This window comes from Pseudopodoces humilis, chromosome 13 (assembly GCF_049639895.1).
Source record: "Pseudopodoces humilis isolate 2021_Gansu_Grassland_sample_001 chromosome 13, ASM4963989v1, whole genome shotgun sequence".
Classification (NCBI taxonomy): domain Eukaryota; kingdom Metazoa; phylum Chordata; class Aves; order Passeriformes; family Paridae; genus Pseudopodoces; species Pseudopodoces humilis.
Genome location: NC_142212.1, coordinates 1,722,981 through 1,744,319, shown reverse-complemented (window position 1 = coordinate 1,744,319; position 21,339 = coordinate 1,722,981). Strand labels below are relative to the sequence as shown.

The following is a 21,339-nucleotide window of genomic DNA, read 5'->3' as shown; positions in this document are numbered from 1 at the left end:
TCGCTGTCCCGGGCTGTGCAGTGATCGCTGTCCCAGGCTGTGCAGTGATCACTGTCCCGGGCTGTGCAGGGATCAGTGATCGCTGTCCCAGGCTGTGCAGGGATCGCTGTCCCAGGCTGTGCAGGGATCAGTGATCGCTGTCCCAGGCTGTGCAGGGAGCAGTGATCGCTGTCCCGGGCTGTACAGTGATCGCTGTCCCGGGCTGTGCAGGGAGCAGTGATCGCTGTCCCAGGCTGTGCAGGAAGCAGTGATCGCTGTCCCGGGCTGTGCAGTGATCGCTGTCCCAGGCTGTGCAGTGAGCAGTGATCGCTGTCCCGGCTGTGCAGTGATCGCTGTCCCGGGCTGTGCAGTGAGCAGTGATCGCTGTCCCGGCTGTGCAGTGATCACTGTCCCGGGCTGTACAGTGATCGCTGTCCCGGGCTGTGCAGTGATCGCTGTCCCGGGCTGCGGGCAGGGCAGAGGAGCCGTGCTCACCGCTCACAGCTACCGAGGCTGCGGGCAGCGAGCGGACAGGCACGGCGGGGGAGAAAGCTCCCCAGTTCACACCAAGGTGTAAATCTGCAGCCCCTCGTGTTCCGTCAGCTGGATCTTGTGTAACACTCATTGGTTCCCGGCTCGGTAGAGGCACTGCCCACCCCCATCAATCTGTGAGCACACACAGTTGTCTTTTTCTTTAAACAACTGGCCCCGTTACTTCTGCCTTATTTGCATCTCTTTAGCCGTCTGACATTTAAAGGTGACATCTAAAGGAGCTACACGCAAAGCCAGGGCATGGCTCCAACCAGGTGCGGTGTCCTCCAGCAGTGAGTGAATCCCAGAATCCCAGAATGGTTTGGGTTGGAAGAGATCTGAGAGCTGTCACCCCCTGCCATGGCAGGGACACTTTCCACTGTCCCAGGGTGCTCCAAGCCCTGCTCAACCTGGCCTGGGACACTTGCAGGGATCCAGGGGCAGCCACAACCAAAGGCTCTGCTTCCCTACTCTGCCTTTCAGGAGGACACTACAGATCCTGGCAACTCAACCAACTTGACTTGAGCATAGGAAAAACTTTTATTTACATGTAAATTAAAAAAATACTTGACAAAAAAGGCATACAGTATTTTATACTAAAAGAATAAAGATTTTTATTAAGCACTGTAAGTTGCATTCAATAGCCTTCAAAGACACCACACCACAATCCATCTACAACCAGCCAAACCCAACAGTAGTTCATTCTTGCACAATCCATGAGTTGGGGCAGAACTCCCTTCAACTTACATTAAGATACCTACTTAGCTCTGGCGGGCAGGGAATGGGGAATTACACCTCATTTCTGATCACTAATGTGTGATGAAGAGCATCAGGAGAATTATATGAAAACGAATATAAAGAAATGATTCTGATTTTGAAGTACATTAAGTTTGGAAACACTAACAAAAACATCAAAATGATACAGGTATATTTGCTTATACTAAATTCTTGATGGGAAAGTTCTCAAGAACAAGCCATTTGTTTCCTGCTACAGAAGGGGGGTACTTTTTTTTTTTTTGAAGATCAAAGCATTTTTTTTTTGTTTTTCACAGAATTTCATATTTGCTAATATGAAGGCATAAAACAGCAACAGAGAACAATAATGCATACAGCAATGAGTACACCAGGGTAACGTTGATATTCAAAACGGCTAGATAATTTTTTTTTTTAAAGTTTTAGAATAAATGCAACAGAGGTCAATAATCACAAAATTTTAAGGTTAGAGCAAGATCAGTCAATGACTAAACATAGTTAACATCTTTTATAGGACTATTACTGATTATTAGCTTTTTTTGTTTTGCAAATGGGCACAGTACTTGTAAGAATGGAAGAAAGAGGACAATAACATGCATAATATTAACTACACACTTTAAAAATCATGAACCATGCAGAAGTTTAGCTCAAATAGTAGTACTAATGGTCTACGTCTGATTCAAAACCACATAGTTCATTGATCACGGATGCATGGTATTAGTCACAAAAAGTTTCCCAACACATTGTGTTTGTTTTAAAAGGTCGTTTGCATCTTCTATGATTTCAAGTTTATCTCCGTTTAACTCGCTCGTAACATATGTATGATGTCTATTGAACTCAGCAGAACTGCAGTGTTACTGAGAATTGGTAGTTTCGAGAGTTTGCACATTTTTAACACAAAAGAACCACGGCAACGGTGATGAGATTTCAGAAAGAAAAAACTGTGGTTGTGCCTTTTTCCCCCCATAATCATGAAATCAAAGCCTTAAAGAAAGCTTTATTGTGACACAGTAATGCAAAATCAAATATAATGGCATACATATGGTGCCAAGTACTAAAAATTATAGTTTTAAGCTATATATACTTAAAGACTGCCAAAATTTGTTTTCTTTATATTTCAAAAAACAAAACTACAAGCTTTTGTCATAACCAGTTTAAACTTTATGTATACTTCATTTTAAGTGCGGGAGTCAAATGCTCTTCATTCTCTTTTTTTTTTGTTTTTTTTGTTTTATTGTAGCATTTTGACTACAACTGGTTAAAACTAAAAAAATGTGTTGTTTAAATCTCTGACATCAAAGAGGGATCCGAATTTCCAAAGTCCTCATTTTTCTCTTACGGAAAGGAAAAAATGTACATAACTGTAGGCTCTCTTTCTTTCCAGATATTCCTAATCCTGACCCTTCCCAACATCCTTCACCCTCTATAAAAAATAAGTTTACTCTTCTTTTTTTAAGACAGTGGCCTCAAGAGCATCATCTTTATGGCAAACACTGTCTGCATTTAGTGCATTTAAGTGAGGATTCGTATTGCACATTTTAGAGTCATTACTCAAGGCACTTTCAGACTGATTGGAAGCCCTGATGTCTCCTGTATTCCCATTCATCTGGGAAGCTGGTTTTTCCTCAGTCACAACTCCATTTTCAGCCAGGGATCCATCTGAAGACACAAGTGAGGATTTAGATTCCTCGGATTTTGACTTAAGTTCTTTGGCTACTTCTTCTGCTGAAGCAGCATAAGGAGGTTTGCCCTAGTTGTTAAAAAAAGAAGAGAATTACTGAAGAACCAGTGCTAAAAATGTATATAAATGTACAGTCTGATATAAGGACACTACAACAGGCAGCATGCAGGGCACAGGGTCGTGAGTGAACACCAAATATTAGGCATTGCTGAAAGAAGTGGCCCACAAGATACACAGAGAGGATTTTCGGTGTTCCCCAGAGCCTTCTGATGCCCCCAGGGCAAATGCTTTAGTTTTAACTTCGATGTTGCCCTCCTTTCACAACATCAGAGCTACATAAACGTCTGAAACACCAAAAGAGAGAACCAATGTACAGCTGCACTTTGCTCCTTGGTTTGTGTGTGCTGGGATTCAGCGCCAGGATTCCACGTTACTCAAATACAAACCCGACTGTTTCCAGCCAGGCTTTGGAGCAGTGCAGAGGCACCATGCACTGTTCCCTGCACCAAGCTATATGCTTCCAAGATTAGGAAAGGCTTGCATAAAAAAGCATATAGTAAAATCTTACAAGACTGAGTATAGCCATAAAAACCAGACTGATGCAGCATACAATTAGTTTTTAAGTATTTATAATTAATCTTAGCCTTCCAGAAACACAATAGGCTTTAATCAAACCAAAATAAGCAGATTAGGCTGCTAAGCAGCACACTGGTCTGTCACACTGTTCACAAAGTCAAGTGCTAAGAAATGGCTTAAGACAGGGACACCTCAGCAGCAAACAGCTCTGCAGTACAAAAACCTCCATTGTTACCTACTAGAACACCTGCAGTAGGATTTTGCTGAAGGGTTTTACAGAAGGACTTTGCAGGTGAGTCAGAACTGCTGTTCTGATCTATCTCATTATCCAGATAATCACAATTCTCAGTCCCATTGCACAGGTATGGGACTGCACATGAGGACACTGATCATTGTCCTCGTGCCTCTTTACCGACATCCTTAAGTTCAGCTTTCAAGACAAGCTTTAGTTTTATTCCAGAACAAGAGTGAAAGGTTTCATCTTGGAACAAAACAGACCAATCTGGTGTGTTGGATAAATCCAAAGAGCTCGTTTTGGTCAGATTCCCAAGCTGAGGGGAGGAAGTGCCTCAGGCTGAGCCTGGCCCCACACTGAGGCAGAGGGGCCACTGGCACCTCCCAGCCTAACCTGGCCCTCACAATCCACTCACTGTGTGGGAACTTTCCCAAGTTCTCCCTGCCACGTGCATTCTAAATCACCTTTTTTCTCTTCCTGAACAAGGAACATCCTATATGGCCTTGATGACCACAAAATGCAATGAGCTCAGGTCCATAGAAAATGCCATTTATCGTTCTTCTCCAGGCACAATTTTACACACAGGACCTCGTGATCACAAGTATTTACCATGTAAATTACATATCATTAATAAAAATGCAAATACCCAACCTTGATGGCACTTGTCAAGACACCTGCACCTACCACCTGAACTACACTCCCACATGTACACCTGTAGTAAGCCTGGAGTATTTGGGAGCTCGTTTTCAGGATTTCCTTTATTTCAAAGCTTAAGGTACTCAAAAATTAGATGCTCTATTATTTATACAGTGGTTTATCTTCTATTTAAAGATGTAAAGTTTCAGATCCACAGGTACATTTGTAGACATATAGTCTGTGTACACAGCAATTTATAAAGAGAAGTATTTGAATTTTTTACACCTGTAAAACATTAAGTTTTACTGGAAGTTAAACTTAATTTACTGGAAGTTAAATGAAGTTGCTTCATTATCTACTGGAGAATATGCTCTCTTTTACTCTCTGACACCTGAAAACACACCCCTACTCTCAGGTCTCCCTGACAAATGGCATGTCCATATGACGTATTTATTGTGGAAGTTTTTCCAACTATTTACTACTCATTCATCCAAACTGCATAGCAGCCAGAACCATGGAAAAGGGAGGAAAACAGAACTCTGAAAGCAAGTGGCATCTCATACAGATCAGCAGTCTGCCTTAGTTATATTTGAAGGCTCCATGGAACAGACAGAAGTCATGATCCACGGACGCTTTGCAGAGTGTCACCAGAAAGGAACCTGCATGCTCGGGGGAAAGGCTGCTCTGCTATTCCCAAAAAGTTTAGAGTGACCTCTTGGATCTGGAGCATGGCAGCAGCAAAGATCCTTCACTGCTACAAACTTTCCTTCACGAGGTTGGACCATGGTCCCAGAAAAGAAATTGGGGAAGAGTGGGGGCAGGAAGAGAACTGCTAATTTGTTTCAGCTTTGTATTTCTCCCATTTTCTAAATTTTCTTCTACTCCCATGGCTGGTTAGAGCTGTGTAGGCACAAGATTCATGTCAAAATACATTCTTCCACGTCTGTCTTTAGAAGCAAAGTTTGCTTTAAGTGAGCTGTGGCACCAGCATTTCCTGTCACCGCTGTGCAGCTCACAGCTTCCACGGGTCGCCAGAAACACTTGTAGCTGTTAAAGTGGTGCTGGTCTGGAGTCCAGCCCAGCCCAGCCCATCACAGAGCGTGCTGCAGTCAGGCACATGGCTTCATTACCTGAATTGCTCCCTGGCTTTTATAACCTCGCCCATAGTACCTTCCACCTCTTCCAAAAGTTCTTATCACCGGAGTGGAGATAACTCCTCTAGGACGCCTGCAGGGGTGGGGCAAGGGGAGAAAATAAAACACATATCAGTTTTGTTTACAACTGCTTTACACTTAGTTTTGCTGGAGTATTATTTCCCTAGCTTTACTGTCCAGTGCCTATTATCAACACATCCTTAAAGAGGCATGATGCCTAATTCTGAATTGCAGGGTTCTACTGCTTGCAGTTGTATCAAACCCAGCAAACCTTTTGGGTCTGGAGCAATAAAACACGTCTTTCTAGATTTCCCTTCTAAAGAAACAATAAATTATACTTTCAAGCTTTGAAGAAACATTTTCCAAGTGTCAAATTATCCTCATGGCACTTAAAAACCAGAGCTCAAAATACTTTCACCTTACAAAAATAGCAATTTGAACTACACAGGAAGCCATTTCCCCTATTAAGTAACAGTTCCCAATGTAAACACATGAGACAGGTTCTGATAAAAGAAAATAAGGCAGAAATTAAAAATTGTGCAGGTACAAAATTATCTAAGAAACTGAGAGAATAAAGGAGTTTCACCCGAATCTGGCATGTGACAATAAGTTGGGATGCTTTCCAATGGAGACTCCCAACTTAAGACACATCAGGGGCTGTTTTTTGGTGTGATCCAGTACAGAGTACATCAGATGAAACCAAACTTTCTCACCTTGGTCTCAAGTTGTGCCTGGGGAGGTGGTTTAGATTAGATGTATTTGGAAAAAAATTGTTCATAGAAAGGGCTGTCAAGCCCTGGCACAGGCTGTCCAGGGCAGTGCTGGAGTCACCATTCTGGAACTGTTCACAAAACATGTGGATCTGGCACTTGGGGATGAGGTTTAGGGGTGAGCATAGTGGTGGGTACTGGGTTGACAGCTGGACTTGATGATCTTAGAGGTCTTTTATGACCTCAGCAATTTCAGGATTCAGCTACAACTGCTTTAATTCCATCAGCTGCACAGAATGAACTTCCCAGTAATTATGTCAAGAACACCGTTCTCCTAGAAATTCCTTGTTTTCTCTACTAGGAATACTGAATTGCTCTAGAAGCCTGGGACTGCCCTATGTTTGCTCTGGCTGTGCTGGGGTGACACCTGACCCCACTGGGGCTGGCTGGAGTAGCCAGGCACTGCTCAGGTCATTGAGCTGAGGGAGGCTGCCCTGCCCAGGGGAACAGCACTGTGCCCCCAGTCTCCTCTCACACATTGTGAATTCCCACACTGGGCAGTAAGAAATCAATTTCTGGGGTTTAGAAGCAGCAGCAGAGAATGAAGAGAGGAGCTGTGGTTTGCATGGGAGTCCCTCTCACTGTGTTCCCTCCCTGCCAACCCCACTGGCTCTCCTTTTACAAGGTCAAAGCGTGTCCTTCAAGGAGCTGAGAAAAACTTTTCCCCCTCAGAAAATTACACTAAATACACTGATGGATCCAGGCCAATACAAAGCAGATGGTGGAATTTTACACAATAAGAACAACATCTGAGCTCAGTGTTGCAGAGACATGAGGCAATGGGGTGAACAAGCCTGCTTCAATCCCCTCTGCTGAAAGAGATAAAAATGGAATACAAGTGTGCAAAACTGGGCCATGAACTGAGGCAACCTGCTGTGCTGTTTCCTAGTTGTGACCTTTGGTAGGAAATAACCTCTGCCAACATGAACTTGTTGTTAAAGCACTGGAGATCAGGGAAAGGCTCTACCCCAGAGGGTGCTGGCACTGCCCAGGCTCCCCAGGGAATGGGCACAGCCTGAGGCTGCCAGAGCTCCAGGAGAGCTTGGACAGCGCTGCCAGGGATGCCCAGGGTGGGATGTTGGGGGGTCTGGGCAGGGCAAGGGGTTGGACTCCATGATCCTTGTGGCTCCTTTCCAATTCAAAATATATTCTTATGGTTCTGTGACTGTCTTTAGGCAGAACCCTTAACATCAGCATGTTTTCCTATTGGTTCTACTTTAGTATCAACTGACCCAACAAACAGGTTGAGCTGCCTGCAGTCATTTTCCCTCTGGCCTATTCTAGTAACATTTCATGTGACTAATGCCCTCTCAGTGCTGATCTGATGGAAGATCTGGCATTGACAGTTTTCCCGTGTCTTTGGGGTGACAATCTGTACCCAAACATTACTGCCTTAAGACAGCATCCCAACTCCAAAAAGAAGCTTCAGGCATTTTATCTCAAATCATATTTCTCTGTCATAAAGGTACTGGCAAGAGCAGCAACACCCTTTCAGTGATCTGTTCACTTCCCAGATAAGGAGGGTTCTCAGTTCCCAGCTACTGATGTTCTGTGTGAATTCAGGTATTTTCCACTTCAGGAGATGGAGGAACTGCTGTCCTGTGTGGATATAACCCAGCTCTGAGCTACAGGGTGCCCACAGACCTTGCTCAGGGTGCTTTGGCAGGACACCAGCCAGCACCAGCAGCACCTCCCCACACAGAGTGCAGGTGACTGGGAGAAGCAACCTGCTTCTGTTCATGTAACCTCATGAAATACAGAACTAATGATCATCCAAGAACCTCACTTCAATGGTGAAAAGGGTTATTTTGTCGCCTGGTACCCAAGCAAACCTCATACCTCCCCACCTTTGTTCACTCCCACTGTTTCCAGATGCTGCTCTGGAGAGCACAGGGCTCCCAAACCTCCCCCCACCACGCCTGCACAGGTGTCTGAAACACCTAAAACAACACTCAGTGCTTCTGTTTTGGCAGCTGGATCTCATTCTAGAGAACTGGGCAGTCCTAGCTAAATGGGGTCTTCGCAAAGGGTCAAGCTCTGCTGCCACTCAACCTGTTCACATTTGTTCCCACTGCTCCTGCCTCTCCCTGGCCCCACAGCAGCTCCCACTCTCCCAGGGTTTCAGATTAACCCAGCTCCTCACTCAGCCCAACATGACAGGCATTCCAACAGCTCTGACTGACTCCAGCATGAAGCTTCATAGTGCACATTGGACTAAATTAACAGACAGATGAAATTCATGCAGTGCAGTCTTTCACACTGCTGCTCCCTAGATCAAGGTGGCAATAAATCCATCAGCTTTATTCCACTCCTAATACAGACACAATACATAAATCATGTTACTTTAGGATTGTCTCCTGTAATAGAAACAATCTTAATGAAAGATAAAGAGAGCTCTTTCTGTAAGGCAAAGAACCAGCAAGCCTATGGAAAAAATATAATCTTAAAAGTAAAAAACTAGGTATTTTTGTAGCGAAGTACTTGGTTTTCAGACACATTGTGCACCTGTAACTTCAGCTGTAGTTAAATGAAGTGGAAGAGCTGAAGAAATTAATATTCTTTGAAGCACACTTCCATCATGACTTTAACAGAGAACTATTAAACCCAGAAATGTCCTTCAGGTGTTTTCTGCTTCACAGGATTATATAATGTAGTTATTAAAACTGTTACTATGCTTCTTAATAAATGTCCTTCCACAAAAAAGAAAGGAATTGAATGTAATGTATCTATTGGTTTCATGGAAAAGTCCTGAAGTCACCTCCTCATGCAAAACCAACCTCTGTGTGTGTATATATATACCCATATATATCTATATACATACCAGATTGAGTATACATTTTATTTGCATATAAAAATGCTTATACCTATACAAATAACTGGTGAAAAGCATCTTAAAAGGAATTCCAAGGTTTTTCTTGGATATTCAGTGGGTATAACTGACCCTATGGGTCCTAAAGCGTGTCATATGCAGTATCTATTGTCTCCAACTTTTCCCTGGTTTCCTCAATCATTACATCCCACATGAGAAGCACATTCCCAGGCTGGCACTTACCCTCTGGCTGGTCCTCCCACGGACACCACCTGCAGAGGAAATGGCCCTCTCCCCCCTCGTCCACGTCTGCTTCCAGCCCAATGGCCGACTACAGTGCCGGCAATTTCAAGTTTCCCTCCCTGAGAAGGAATAGGTTGGACTCCTGCACATAAAAGCAAAACCAAACTTTGATCTTCACAATCATCACAGTAAAGTTTCAAATGATTGGAAAGCTGATCTGCCCAGATTTTACCACATAACCCATTTCCTCTACAGATATTGTGAAGTTATTGCTCATTTTGCAGTATTCCAGAAGTGCTAGAACTCCAAGAGCCTGCTTCCCCCCACCCCTTTTTAAAAATAGATACGAATTATGAAAAGAAAAATGATCTGACATGAGTGCTTCAGTTTCAGTAATTAAAAATATACTTGAGATAAGCCTCAGGAAACCAGGGTGATTTTACAAGCTGGCTGAAGATTGTTTTTTCCCTGCATTCCTAAAGAAGAAGGAATTCTTGCAGGTTCAAGGCACTTTTTAGCCAACAGCAAGTATCAGCATAGACCACACAAATGATATTGGCAATAAAGAACTTACTAGGCTGGATAAGCTGTACTAACACCAAGTTGCTATAAAAATGTAGCATTCAAACAGATCTGGTTTAAAAGGTGGATTTATCAGCCCCCCTCAAAGAAATTACAGTTTCTAAGATGCAGAATAGCTTCTGTTCAAGTTGCTCATGTCTTTATTTATACTAAATCAACTCTGGTGCACAACATGTATCTCAAGAAATCCAGGTATGTGAACTGAGCAAGATGTTACTGGTAAGACCATCAGCACCAAAAGGGTTACAAACCACAGCGTTTACGCAGCCATAATTAGTCTCCAAATGTTAACAGGCTGGGAACTACACTACTGATTACATCCAGAAGGTTCCTACTTCCCTGTGCAAGTCCTTCAGCTCCAAATGCAGATGGTTTGAAGGGCCAGAGTTATTCACACATGAAGCATTAGGAGTATGCTTGCTCTTAGGATAAAAGCTCGGAGGTCAGAAGGAACAGCTAAATATGTGGGAAAAAATTACCCTGAACAAGTTTCCATCATCCCACATCATACAGGAAGTGAGCGATGGGCACACAGGTAGGGAAGTAAATCCCACTCCTGGTTCCACAGCAGCACTGATGCCAGCAAAGGGCTCAGCAGTAAAACTAAAGTCAGTCGTTTCTACGCTGGGTCTTTGCAAAAAGCTCAGCTGTCCCCAGAGTTTGGAAAATCCCTGTTAATACAGAGGCAGAGGCCAGTGGGTTACAGATGCCCTCTTTGCCTGTGGGACAGAGGAGACAGCCTGCCCCGCTGGATTTGGGGCTCTCCTGTGTTTGGAGGAGGTTTCTGGCGCTGGGGGCTTGCGGCAGGGACGGGAGCAGAGCAGACAGCAGCCGGGCAGGCTCTAGAGAGGGAAACTGAGACAGTTAGGGAGACAGGGAGTCAGTAGGAAAGCCTCAGACCAACCCATACAGTGGAGGAAGCTGTTGCCAGAAGCTCTAAGAAAAGGGGTTTGGGTATAATTACCGCCCTGAAACTTGCTAGTCCTGTTGCTGTCATTGCCAGAGAAGGCTCCGGAGTGTCCTGCCGCTGCCGCCACCCGGAAGGCCCGGTAAGCGCCTGTGGCTACTGTTTCCCCATAAGGGCCTCCGAAGCCATAGACTCCTGTTAGACCCAGGGTAAAGAGAGACAGGGGAAAAGCTGTGAGGGGGCCAGGCAACCAGGAAGGCCCCAGCAGAGAGGCTGCTGGCTCCTTCCACCCTTGCAGAGCCAGGCGGGAGGGCTGCGCTCCCACGGGCCGGGCTCCTGTGGGCGATGCTGCAGCACCGCCGAGGGAGCCCTGGCCAAAGGTGTCCTGCTGCCTCAGCCAGCAGGGAGCCCCTGGTCCAAAGGGCAGGCCCTGGGGCTTGGAATGGGATCCCAGCTTCTGGGGCATTGCAAAGGCTTGTGACAATTTTCTGGCAGTGAGCTCTGGTGGCTACAGTCACGGCACCCCTGGAATGCCTGTGTCCGGTATCCATACACCTATGGGCCTTGGTACAGAGAGGTTTTGAGGAAGGGAGCAATTCTAGGAAGAGCCTGGAATGGTTATGTCAGTATTTATACTCGAGGGTGCCAATGGTTATATGACTGTAGCAAAACACAGAGGAGTGGGGAGGGGGAAAGGTTGTCTTCAGCCCTGACAGTTAAACTGTGTCTGTTGATTTATAAATGTTTTCAACCAATTTTCAGTGCAAATCAGTAATTCATACCACCCAGTGTCAATCCATTCCTCTTTTTTTCTAATTCTACAATAACAGTAAAAATATTTTGATCTGGCACAATTACTAAAATCCTGATGAAAATACACAGCGATACAGCACATTCTGTATCACTGGGCTGATAAAAGCAACCTCAAAATAGAGTGAGTGGTACATGCCAACACAAGCTGACCGCTTCCTTTTCCTCTATTTTCCCTATGAAGTTGACCAGGGTTGGTAGTTTTGGGAATGTGCAAGGTAAGGGAATGTGTGGCACCGCTGTCCCATCACTTACCAGCAAAGCCTCTCCCCCTGCCCTGAGGTGGTGGGACTGGCCCAAAGTGTCGAGGATACATAGAAGCTGGATAGAAAGGCATGGCAGGTGGAGGTGGGAAAGGGAGAGGATGGTTCTGCCTGGAGAAATTTAATCCTTCTAGGATGCTCTGACGCATCTTTTCAACCTTGGCTGCCTGCTCAGCCTAGGAATAAAGAGAAGGTCACAGTGGGACATTAAAATTCTCATTTCAATTGTATAAAGCTACATTTACACAACCAATTCAAAGGAAAATGCAAAAAAATAGAGGAGTAGAGACAGAATCATCATCCTAAACCTGGACTGCAAACCAGAGTCTGTGCCTACAGGCTGAGACATGCCTGGAGGGTTACAGCCCTGAGAGGGACCACAGCCCCATCAGTAGCAAAGCTAGGATCAGCTTCCCTCAAGTCACAAAAATGAAGGGATACAATTTCATACCTTTCAAAAAGTTAAAAACAAAGAAGTTTGGGTTATTCAGTAAACTCTTTTATCGGTTTCCTGGTTTTACAGGCAGATAGTAACTTTGCATGATTTGGATAACACAAAAAACTCCTTCATTCATATTTTAAGATGGTTGTAAGAAATGTGAAAAGATTTTGAGCTGAGGACCCCAAGAACGACTTCACAGTCTGTGAAGTCTAACTGTATAATCAGTTAGAAATCACCAATTTCTTTCACTACAAACCCAGTGCAGCTTAGTCCTTTGGACAGTCTGACCCAAAAAGGTGGGACTTGAACAAATGAGCAGTTTCCAACTTGGCTATTCATCATATCAGTGTTTCCATTTCCACAGAGAAAAAAAAAAAATCAAATTCAAGTTGATGCCTCTTCTTTCAAATCTACCCAAATGCCATCCTACTCATCAAGAAATAAGGAACTAAACAGCAAAAGCCACCCATTAGTCATTCCCCTCACATTTGCCTTCAAAAGCAGAGGTGCCACATGAGGTGAATGATGACAACCCACGCCATGGAACCCTTGTGGGCACACAGCACGCTCCATCACCCTGCACAGCTACACACCTGACCATCACAGAGGTCAATGAGCGGAACTTTCTCCCGGCTTGCTTTGATGAGCTTGGTCTGGAATAATTTCCCATCAAAATACATCCAGGGACAGCAGTGCTCCCATGGAATCGGCTGTCCGCAGGCGTCGTTGGCAAAAAGAGCCATGTCCACACCACTCATAAAGAGAGCAGACAGCTGGATTCCGCGGGGATCCAGATTCTCAATCTGTTCAAAAATGGAGTAAATATAGTCAGACTGCAATGACATGTAATTCAAAGTTATTCCAATAGTTACATTCTTTTCAAAACTCCTGCAAACAGAGGGATTTTAAAAGGTCATCCAGACTTCCAGAGGTTTGAGCAGAGGAATGCACCAGAACCTCTCACTTGTGCACGCAGAGCTGCCATTTTCAGAAAAGCTGTGTTCCCATCCACCTGCTCTGGAGACCAGAGATAAACACAAACCCCTGCTTTCTCAACATAAAGCACAACATAAACTACTTCTTCAGACATTTACAGGAAATTAGCAGCAGAAAACTTCATTACAAATTTTCTTCCAAAGAACTATGTGCTTCTGAGATATGTGGTAGAACATCTCAGGAACGAGCTCAATGCGAAATTCCATTTTTCTTTCCATGTAACACATTTTCTTCTGAACTCCTTTATAATGGATTTTCTATTAGCTTGACTCCAGATTTTGCTCTAAGAACACATCTCTTAGTTACAAAGTAGTGTGTATGCATACAACAGCTTTATTTAGGATGGAGGATAGGGACACTAAGGTAGAATTAAACAGTGAATAATTGCTAGCGGTCAAAGCAAAAAGGATTTGCTTGCAGCAAGTGTATTTTTAGCACTGGCGTAAGAAAGTATCACTACTGGTGTTCTCTGAAATACTTCTCAAAATATCAGCCTTTGCTTGAGAAGATTTTCAAGACCTAGGTATTAAATTTTAACATTAAACTGCATTACCACCTCCCTTACACATAAGCAACCTTTAAGAGCCCAAAGACTCTCCTGCTCATTTTGGAGATACATGGCTGGGTTCAAATTCAGCTGCTCTTTCTGTCTGCATCTTCCAGCTAACCAACATATCTTATGGAAGTAATGTGCATTACTTTATGTATGACTGAAAAATAAAACAATTACTATTAAACCAAAATATTATCTGCTATCAGTGGCATTTTGTTTTGTGTTGGAATGGAAAGAATGTTTTCTCTGGGAATTCCTTTCTTAGGTCTCTAAGAACAGTGATTTTCACAGTGGAATTTCTTCCTCTTTGCATCAGATCTTGAGAAGCAAGACTTTGATGACTCTGTAACAGGTAACTTTGCCAAAATCTCTACTCCTAGATGTCATTTAATCTGTGGGCTCACCATCTCTGGAAGTGTTCCAGGCCAGGTTGGACAGGGCTTGGAGCAACTTGGGAAAGCGGAAGATATCCCTGCCTATGGCAGGGATTGGAATGAGATGGGCTTTCAGGTCCCTCCCAACCCAGTCTGTGATTCTGATTTATTGTGTTGAGTTTAGAAAACGGACGTGGTAGACCATTGCAGCCATCTCTGCAACACTTTAAGCCACTGAGAGTAATATTTTGGAAAGTATAGGTGATTGTGCAAGGCTTTTAGTGAGACAGATCAGCCACGACACTTAATTCCCAGATCAGCTGGAAACAAATCTCTTGAATTACATAAATTCTAGTTAAGAATTACCTTGAGTTCCTGAAGCTGGTCAGGTTCATAGAGCTTTGGAGACAATGCTTGGGCAAGGAAAGCATCGAGTTCCTGGCGCCGCAGTATGCGCACCCCTGGCCACTGTACCATATACCTGCCAGGGAAGCATGGCCTCGGTCAGGGCTTTTATGGCTAAGTCACAAATCACCAACACAGATACAGGACATGTGACAGGAGAGAAACATGCTGTGCCAGTGAAAAGAGGAGCTTTAAGATACCACTTTTTTTGCATATTAACTAGCCTATAAGGAGAAACAGTGTTTTAGTGCTCAAAAGGCAAGAAAAAGTTCAATGAGACCAAAGACAAATTTACACTTATCATTCTCAAAAATGGCTTAAATGTATAAGATGTTAACCTTGGCTTCTGAAAGAATTACAAGCTAGCTGTCTTAAATAATTACCCCAAATGTAAGCATCTCTCAATTCCTCTGTCAATTTTCAATCTGAAAATTAAACAGTTCAGGATTTTGACCTCTGTGACTTTTGCTTTCGAAAGCTGAAAACTTTTGCTGTGTAACTTTACCCACAGAAGCCTCTGAGGCCCCAAAAGCTGTTTTTTTACTGAGCTGAAGCCTTGAGTACACTAAGGGAAAACTAATTCAAATGATACAACCTCTTTGCAACACAGGATTTTTTTATCTTCCCATCAACCCTTTAGAGACTGAAAAGAACAACACACACACTTTTCTACAACCAAACCAAACCCCCTCTCCCAGTGAGGCTGCAACCATGAATTAACACTTTCTAGAGACCCCAGAGTAAATTATTTCCTCGGTTCTGATGTCCCTGGAGGTGATACTAACCTCAGCACACAGCAGAGCACCATAAGATGAGTGGGCACATTAGTTGGGTTGAGCATTGCTGGTGTGTCTGATCGCATACAGGCCAGGAACGCCCTCATCCGTCGGTTCTTGTCTTCCACGGCTTTGCCCAGCCACAGCTTCTTCAGGTTTGGGCAGGTCCACTCCCTGAAGGCGAGGGCTTCCACCAGTTCAGGGGTCTGAGGAGATTTGCCTTTGTAAGCAGCCCATTCCTTAATTATCACCGGTGAAACTGCAGAATGGTGACAGCAGAAAATCAGCCTGACTTAGTATTTCATATTCCAGCATTTATTTCAAATTTCGTATGCAAGAGATTTTGATTCAAAAAGCATCACTTTACTGCAATAGTGTGTTGGATTACATTGCCAAACTAGTAATTCAAACCCTGCATGAAGTATCTTTTAATTGTGATCACTTACAAGTTAGGTGTATACAGACATGCATACACTAGGAATGTCATGCTAATATTTTCAAATGAATATACAACATAGAGGAAATACACATATTTTTCTAAAACAAAAAGCACAACTTCCCCTGGAAGTTTTCAGTGCCAGGGTGGACAGGGCTTGGAGGAACCTGGTCTACTGGAATGTGTTCCTGCCCATGGCAGGGGATTGGAAATTCATGGTATTTAAGGTCCCTTCCAATCTAAACCATTCTGTGATTTTGACTTAAAAGTGCAATTTTCCCCTTAAATATCTGTGTCATATCTGTGTGTGATCATACTGTCATATCTGACAATACTTGTGTGGGATCAGAAAGCTACAGCAATAAATAAAAATAGTACATAAACACAAGCATGTTCCATAGGTGGTCTTTTAAGAACAATATGATCCTAGTGACTTTATTTGAATCCCACTTAAACCTGGTATTATTATACTTGTCTGTAGCTGTTCAGCTACTGCAATGGAATGAGATCTCAAATACAGGCAGGTGTGGAGTTCTTCTCCCCAAGGATTTTACAAAACATTACTTTACATAAGCCTTCCCATTTATTGCACTGCTTTCTATGAAGAGGTTAGTGGCTTCATGCCTAAGCTCCCTTTTATCCACATCAGCACAAAGACACTTCACTCTACATTGCTGCTAAATCATCTCCCTTCTTCTGTTTGAAGATAACCAGAACAGAACACAAGTTCAAGTCAAGGCTGAGACATGATACCCTTGGCTGTGGAGCAACAACCCCCAGCCTGACACAGTTCACAGCGTGCCTGTACCCTTCTAACTCTGGGCCAGTTATGCAGTGTGGAAAGGTTCAAGGAACTTGTTAGTGCAGGTTCAGGTTACAGCCCAGGGAGATTCCCTGAGGGAGCCCAGACCTGCTCTTTCTGCTGGAAATCCACTGGACACAGCCTGGGGAATGTGTCCCATTGGTGCCAGCACAGGCCTGATGGCTACAAAGCCTCCTTCAGCAGTGGGGCAGCAGCCTAATGTGTGATTCTATAGCCAGGGAAAGGCAAACCACAGCAGAGGTGATGGCCAGGATTGAAGAGAAAAACTCCAGAACAACCCAAAGAGCTCTCCTGCTTTTTGGGAATAAACCCAGCCTAGCATTTCAGTTACTCTTCAGAGGGCTCAGGGCAGTTTTACAGAGATCACATGCAACAATGCAAATAAACATTCTGATATATTTAGTTGGTCGCCTCACTATAAAATCATGTTCTATTTTGGTTCCTCCCAAAATTTTATATACCACTGTACTCTAAAGATGGGCTCTAACAGCCAGCAGAGCTACCCTGCCCTGGTGCACAGCTCATCTCTCTGGGTTACTCTGCTTGCTTAGGCCCAGAACAACAAAATAAATGTATGTGTGCTTTCAAATCCTTCTGTAATTGCTTTAGATATCAGAAGCTAAGCTGTACACACCATCAGTGTTTCCCTGATGTTTCTTTCCATTACACTGAACAAATAAAGACCTTAAGCTTAGAAGAAGGGAATGTTTTCTGCCTATGTTTTCTACCTTATGTTTCAACATTCAAATATGGTTCAAAGCTTTTAATCTGTGGATGAGAACTTCCATAGCCCTGTGACATGAAGGCCACAGGAAGAATACCTCAGCCTGTTCTTCAGACACATGCTACAAAGGTCACATTAGGGATGCACACTGCCTTCTATGTTGTGCTAACTAATAGTGATATACAAGACCCCTAGAATGGCTGGAGTGGAAACAGACCTTAAAGCCCATCCTGTTCCATTCCCTGCTGGGCCCTCACCGTTCTCACAAGGAAGAATTTCTTCCCAGTATTTCATGCTTGCCCTCTGGAAGCAATTCCCCTTGTCCTGCCACTCCAGGCCGCTGCCCAAAGTCCATCTGCAGCTCTTCTGGAGTCCCTTTAGGTACTGGAAATGGCTCTAATTTGCCCCAGAGCCTTGTCTTCTAAAGGCTGAAGAATCCTTTCTGTGTCTCCACAGAAATGTTCCAGCCCTCAGAACATCTTCATGGCCTTCTCTGGACTTGCTCCTGCAAGCCCTGTGCTGAGAAGCCACAGCTGGCTGCAGGTAACCACGCTTCTTGTGGAAAGGTTTAACACAAAGGTCAGTCTAGTGGGCTGGAATACAGTTCCTCCTCTGAGTGATGGGGATGAGGAATTGCAGCTGAATCCATTCACAAGCAACTCTAGCGCTGTCTACGCTAAATTAGCATTTAACCTGATAGATGAATTCAGGACTTGTCCATATCCACTTATTTCTCCAGGGTATTTCTTAAACCTTTGAAAAATCTCTGCTGAGATTCTCCCAAACTCACTGCATCCTCAGCTGCCAGAATCACAGGACTTATGGCATTTCCTCCCATGACTTCCACTGAGAAATGAGCAGTGCCTACCTTGAAAACTGCATCAACTACGACTAGGATCAGCATGTTCAGCCCCATTGCCATGGTGATTATACTGTTTTCATCCCAAACCTCATCCTACTGCTCATCAGCACATTTGAATGCTCACAGAGGCCCGAGGCACCACACAATCTATGGAACTCTGCTTTCAACGGTGCCCTCACCACATGCTAAGGTTAATCCAAGCAAAGAGGGTCAGCATCAACCTGCATGACAGGAACCTCCTTGATGAACACCTGAGTGCCATTATGGACTCCAAAGGCCCCAGCCTCACCATCCCAGCAGAGCTCTGGTTGCTAAGCACAGCTCCAGTGGTTCTGGTCTTACTCATTAACTGTGATTTTTAACCTTAGAATCCTTCCTGACAGCACAGCTTGAACTCAGCACGCTTGATTTTGCACGAGGGCTACTGCCCAAGAGACATGGCTTTCCTCTTGGCAGGGCCAGTGCCGGCTGAGTACATCCGTGATGGGAACAGCACGTCACAAGGTGGCTGAGCTTAAAATAACAAACCTTGGGATCCAACCAGGAGCTCTGACAGCTTGTGCAAGTGTGCCTTTTGCCACGGAGCAGAAAGAGCAGATGGTTTCACTACACACATGTATTTATCAGGACATGGAAATAACCTGGTTCAGAGCTTGACAAGCAGGGCAAGGGAGACCCTTGGTTTCCACCCCCTGCAAGGGAAGGGTAGGAGGGTCAGCACCTTGGCAGCCAAAATGACCAGGCACTCTGTGAGCCAGTGTCTCCTGTCCTCTGGGAGAAGAGATGAGGCCATGTACACCAAAGGCATCACTTAGCAGACACTGATCATTGAAGAACCCCAGCAACTGCTGCTGCTGTCGTTCCTCATTGGCTTTTAAACCTCATACAAATAATAATGTTTTAAAAGACAAGAAGTCATCCATTTCATGAAAGATCCATTATCTTGCCGTCTATATATTTAGTAGTAATCCTGACGTGTCAGTTTATTATGCATTTTTCCCAGCTTCCCATAACCCTCACATGCAATATCCTTGCCAATTATTCAAGCACTATTATTAAGTTGCCAGTGTTTGGTTTGTACAACAAAGATGGCAGTATTTTAGATATTAATATTCATTACCTCTCTACATAAATCTTAAGGATCATTTACATTTCTCCAGAAACTAATTTCTTAATTCTCTTAACATACCTTAATTCCTAGATTTTCTCTTAATTGTCTTCTTCACTGCATTTCATAACTTACTCATCTTTGAGAGCAGCAAAATAATTTAGACATTGGAGGAGAATAAGCATCACTAGCTCATTATAGCCTGGTGCTCAGAAAAGTTAGAGAAGGCTAATCAGTGCTTCAGACACTGCTCTCTCCTTATGTCTTGCACAGACTGCCCAAGCTTTGCTGCTCTGTCAGACAGCCAAGCAAAATAATGGCACTCCTGCACCAGAGCCCTTTTCCATCCCACATCTGCACAGCAGCCCAAATCCATCTTTACTGGCACTGCCAGCTTTGCAGCAAAGCAAAGAACTTTTGGGCATATTTTCAAATTGGTTTTTGCTTTTTTTAAGAGCTTGGTCAGTCCTAAGCTAGAAGTAGGTCAGTAGCTGAATGTGTGCTGCAGCAAGATTTGCCAGAGCTCTCATAACTAAACCAAGTCAGCAGCAGTGTGCTTACCCTCCACTGAGAATAAACTCTGGAAAGCGGGATAAATGAAGAGAAAATAGAGATTATATAGGTTTCCCCAGTAGCCTAAAGAGAACATTCTAGGTTTACAAGATTAACATGAAGCAGATCTCCAGCACTTAGTCACTTCACCAAAAAAAGGCTGTAGTATGCTTTTCAGGACAGAATTCTCATGAGAAGAAATGAGGACTGCAAATAAAATCACTGTCTTAATCCTGAAATGACCTTGTAACCCAAAATACCACTATGTTGTGTGAGTTTTAAGAAGTAAGGAGTTTGTGAGTAGGTGTGCCGAGGTATTATTCAAGCAGGGTAAATACTGATTCCCACAAAGTAACTGGCAAAGATAAACAGCTTTTCAAACACCTTTGGGAGATTATCATCTTCACTACAAATGTACAAAAACATTTCACAATCACAAATGGAAAGAGCAAAGGGAATGAATATAAAGATTACAACCGATACTTATTTTTATCCTTTTACACATGAAGCCTGTGAATGATGATTTCATACAATTTCAATATCTGATTCTTAAATTTAGCACAGTGACAGCAGACTCCTACATTTAAATACTTGTGCTGCTGCTGCCATGCACTGAATGCTTCTGCGTTCCTGTAACCTTTGTAAGATGCTACTGCAAAGTTCAGTCATTTCCCTGCATGCATTCATTATAACAAAAACACTCTAGAATGAGGACTGGAATGACACTAATTCCTGGAATCTGAAGACTTAAAAAGACAACTTTCAGATTAATGAGAAGATTAACATCCACGTCTCTGAACAAGTCAAAGGATCTTTTGACAAGGCCGTTTGCTAAAGTTTAGTCTGTCTTCACCCAGGTCTACCTTTGGTTACATTACACCCTGATTTCTGGGGGGTTTAAACTAGGTTTTTATATGCCAATACCTGAAGGACACGAGATATTTACAAATTTCCCTGAGGGAACATTCAGGGACACATTTGGGAAGCCAGGGCAAGTTAACCTGCACACCTCCCATTTTTGAAAAGAGCAGGCAGATTTGTATGTGTGTGCAGAGAAGTTTCCTAAAATCCAGTTCTGCCATACACACAAATGACATCACAAGCTGACATCACTCACTGCAGATCTGGCAGCAGCTGAAGCAGACGTTCAAAACCAAACCTCAGAGCTTGCTTAGAAATGGCAACATTTATAGCTCTTAAACTATGATAGGAAATAAAATCTAAAATTAGCAACATCTTTTTCTTTTATCCATGGCATCAAATAGGCAAATCTGGCATCAGCTACCCTGATGGGATCTTAGCAACAATTCCCATTCACATCACGGTACAAGTGGCTCTGCAACCACAGCAAAGGGAAGA

General features: G+C 43.7%; 1 protein-coding gene across 5 annotated transcripts in view; it reads right to left on the bottom strand.

The window, feature by feature from the left end:
- Positions 1 to 1,099: 1,099 nt before the first annotated feature.
- Positions 1,100 to 21,339, bottom strand: part of FAM120A (family with sequence similarity 120 member A) — a 48,368-nt gene continuing 28,128 nt past the window's right edge. For 3 of the 5 annotated variants that reach the window (XM_014261353.2, XM_005532793.3, XM_005532794.3), the window contains exons 11-18: positions 15,485 to 15,734; positions 14,661 to 14,775; positions 12,965 to 13,174; positions 11,922 to 12,105; positions 10,914 to 11,051; positions 9,368 to 9,509; positions 5,522 to 5,618; positions 1,100 to 3,013 (exon numbers count right to left, since the gene is read on the bottom strand). In XM_014261353.2, the coding sequence (XP_014116828.1) occupies positions 2,702 to 3,013; positions 5,522 to 5,618; positions 9,368 to 9,509; positions 10,914 to 11,051; positions 11,922 to 12,105; positions 12,965 to 13,174; positions 14,661 to 14,775; positions 15,485 to 15,734 (1,448 nt within the window). In that variant the 3' untranslated portion in view covers positions 1,100 to 2,701. The remainder of the gene's footprint in view (positions 3,014 to 5,521; positions 5,619 to 9,367; positions 9,510 to 10,913; positions 11,052 to 11,921; positions 12,106 to 12,964; positions 13,175 to 14,660; positions 14,776 to 15,484; positions 15,735 to 21,339) is intronic. The other 2 variants (XM_088062017.1, XM_014261354.2) reach the window with 1 other exon arrangement.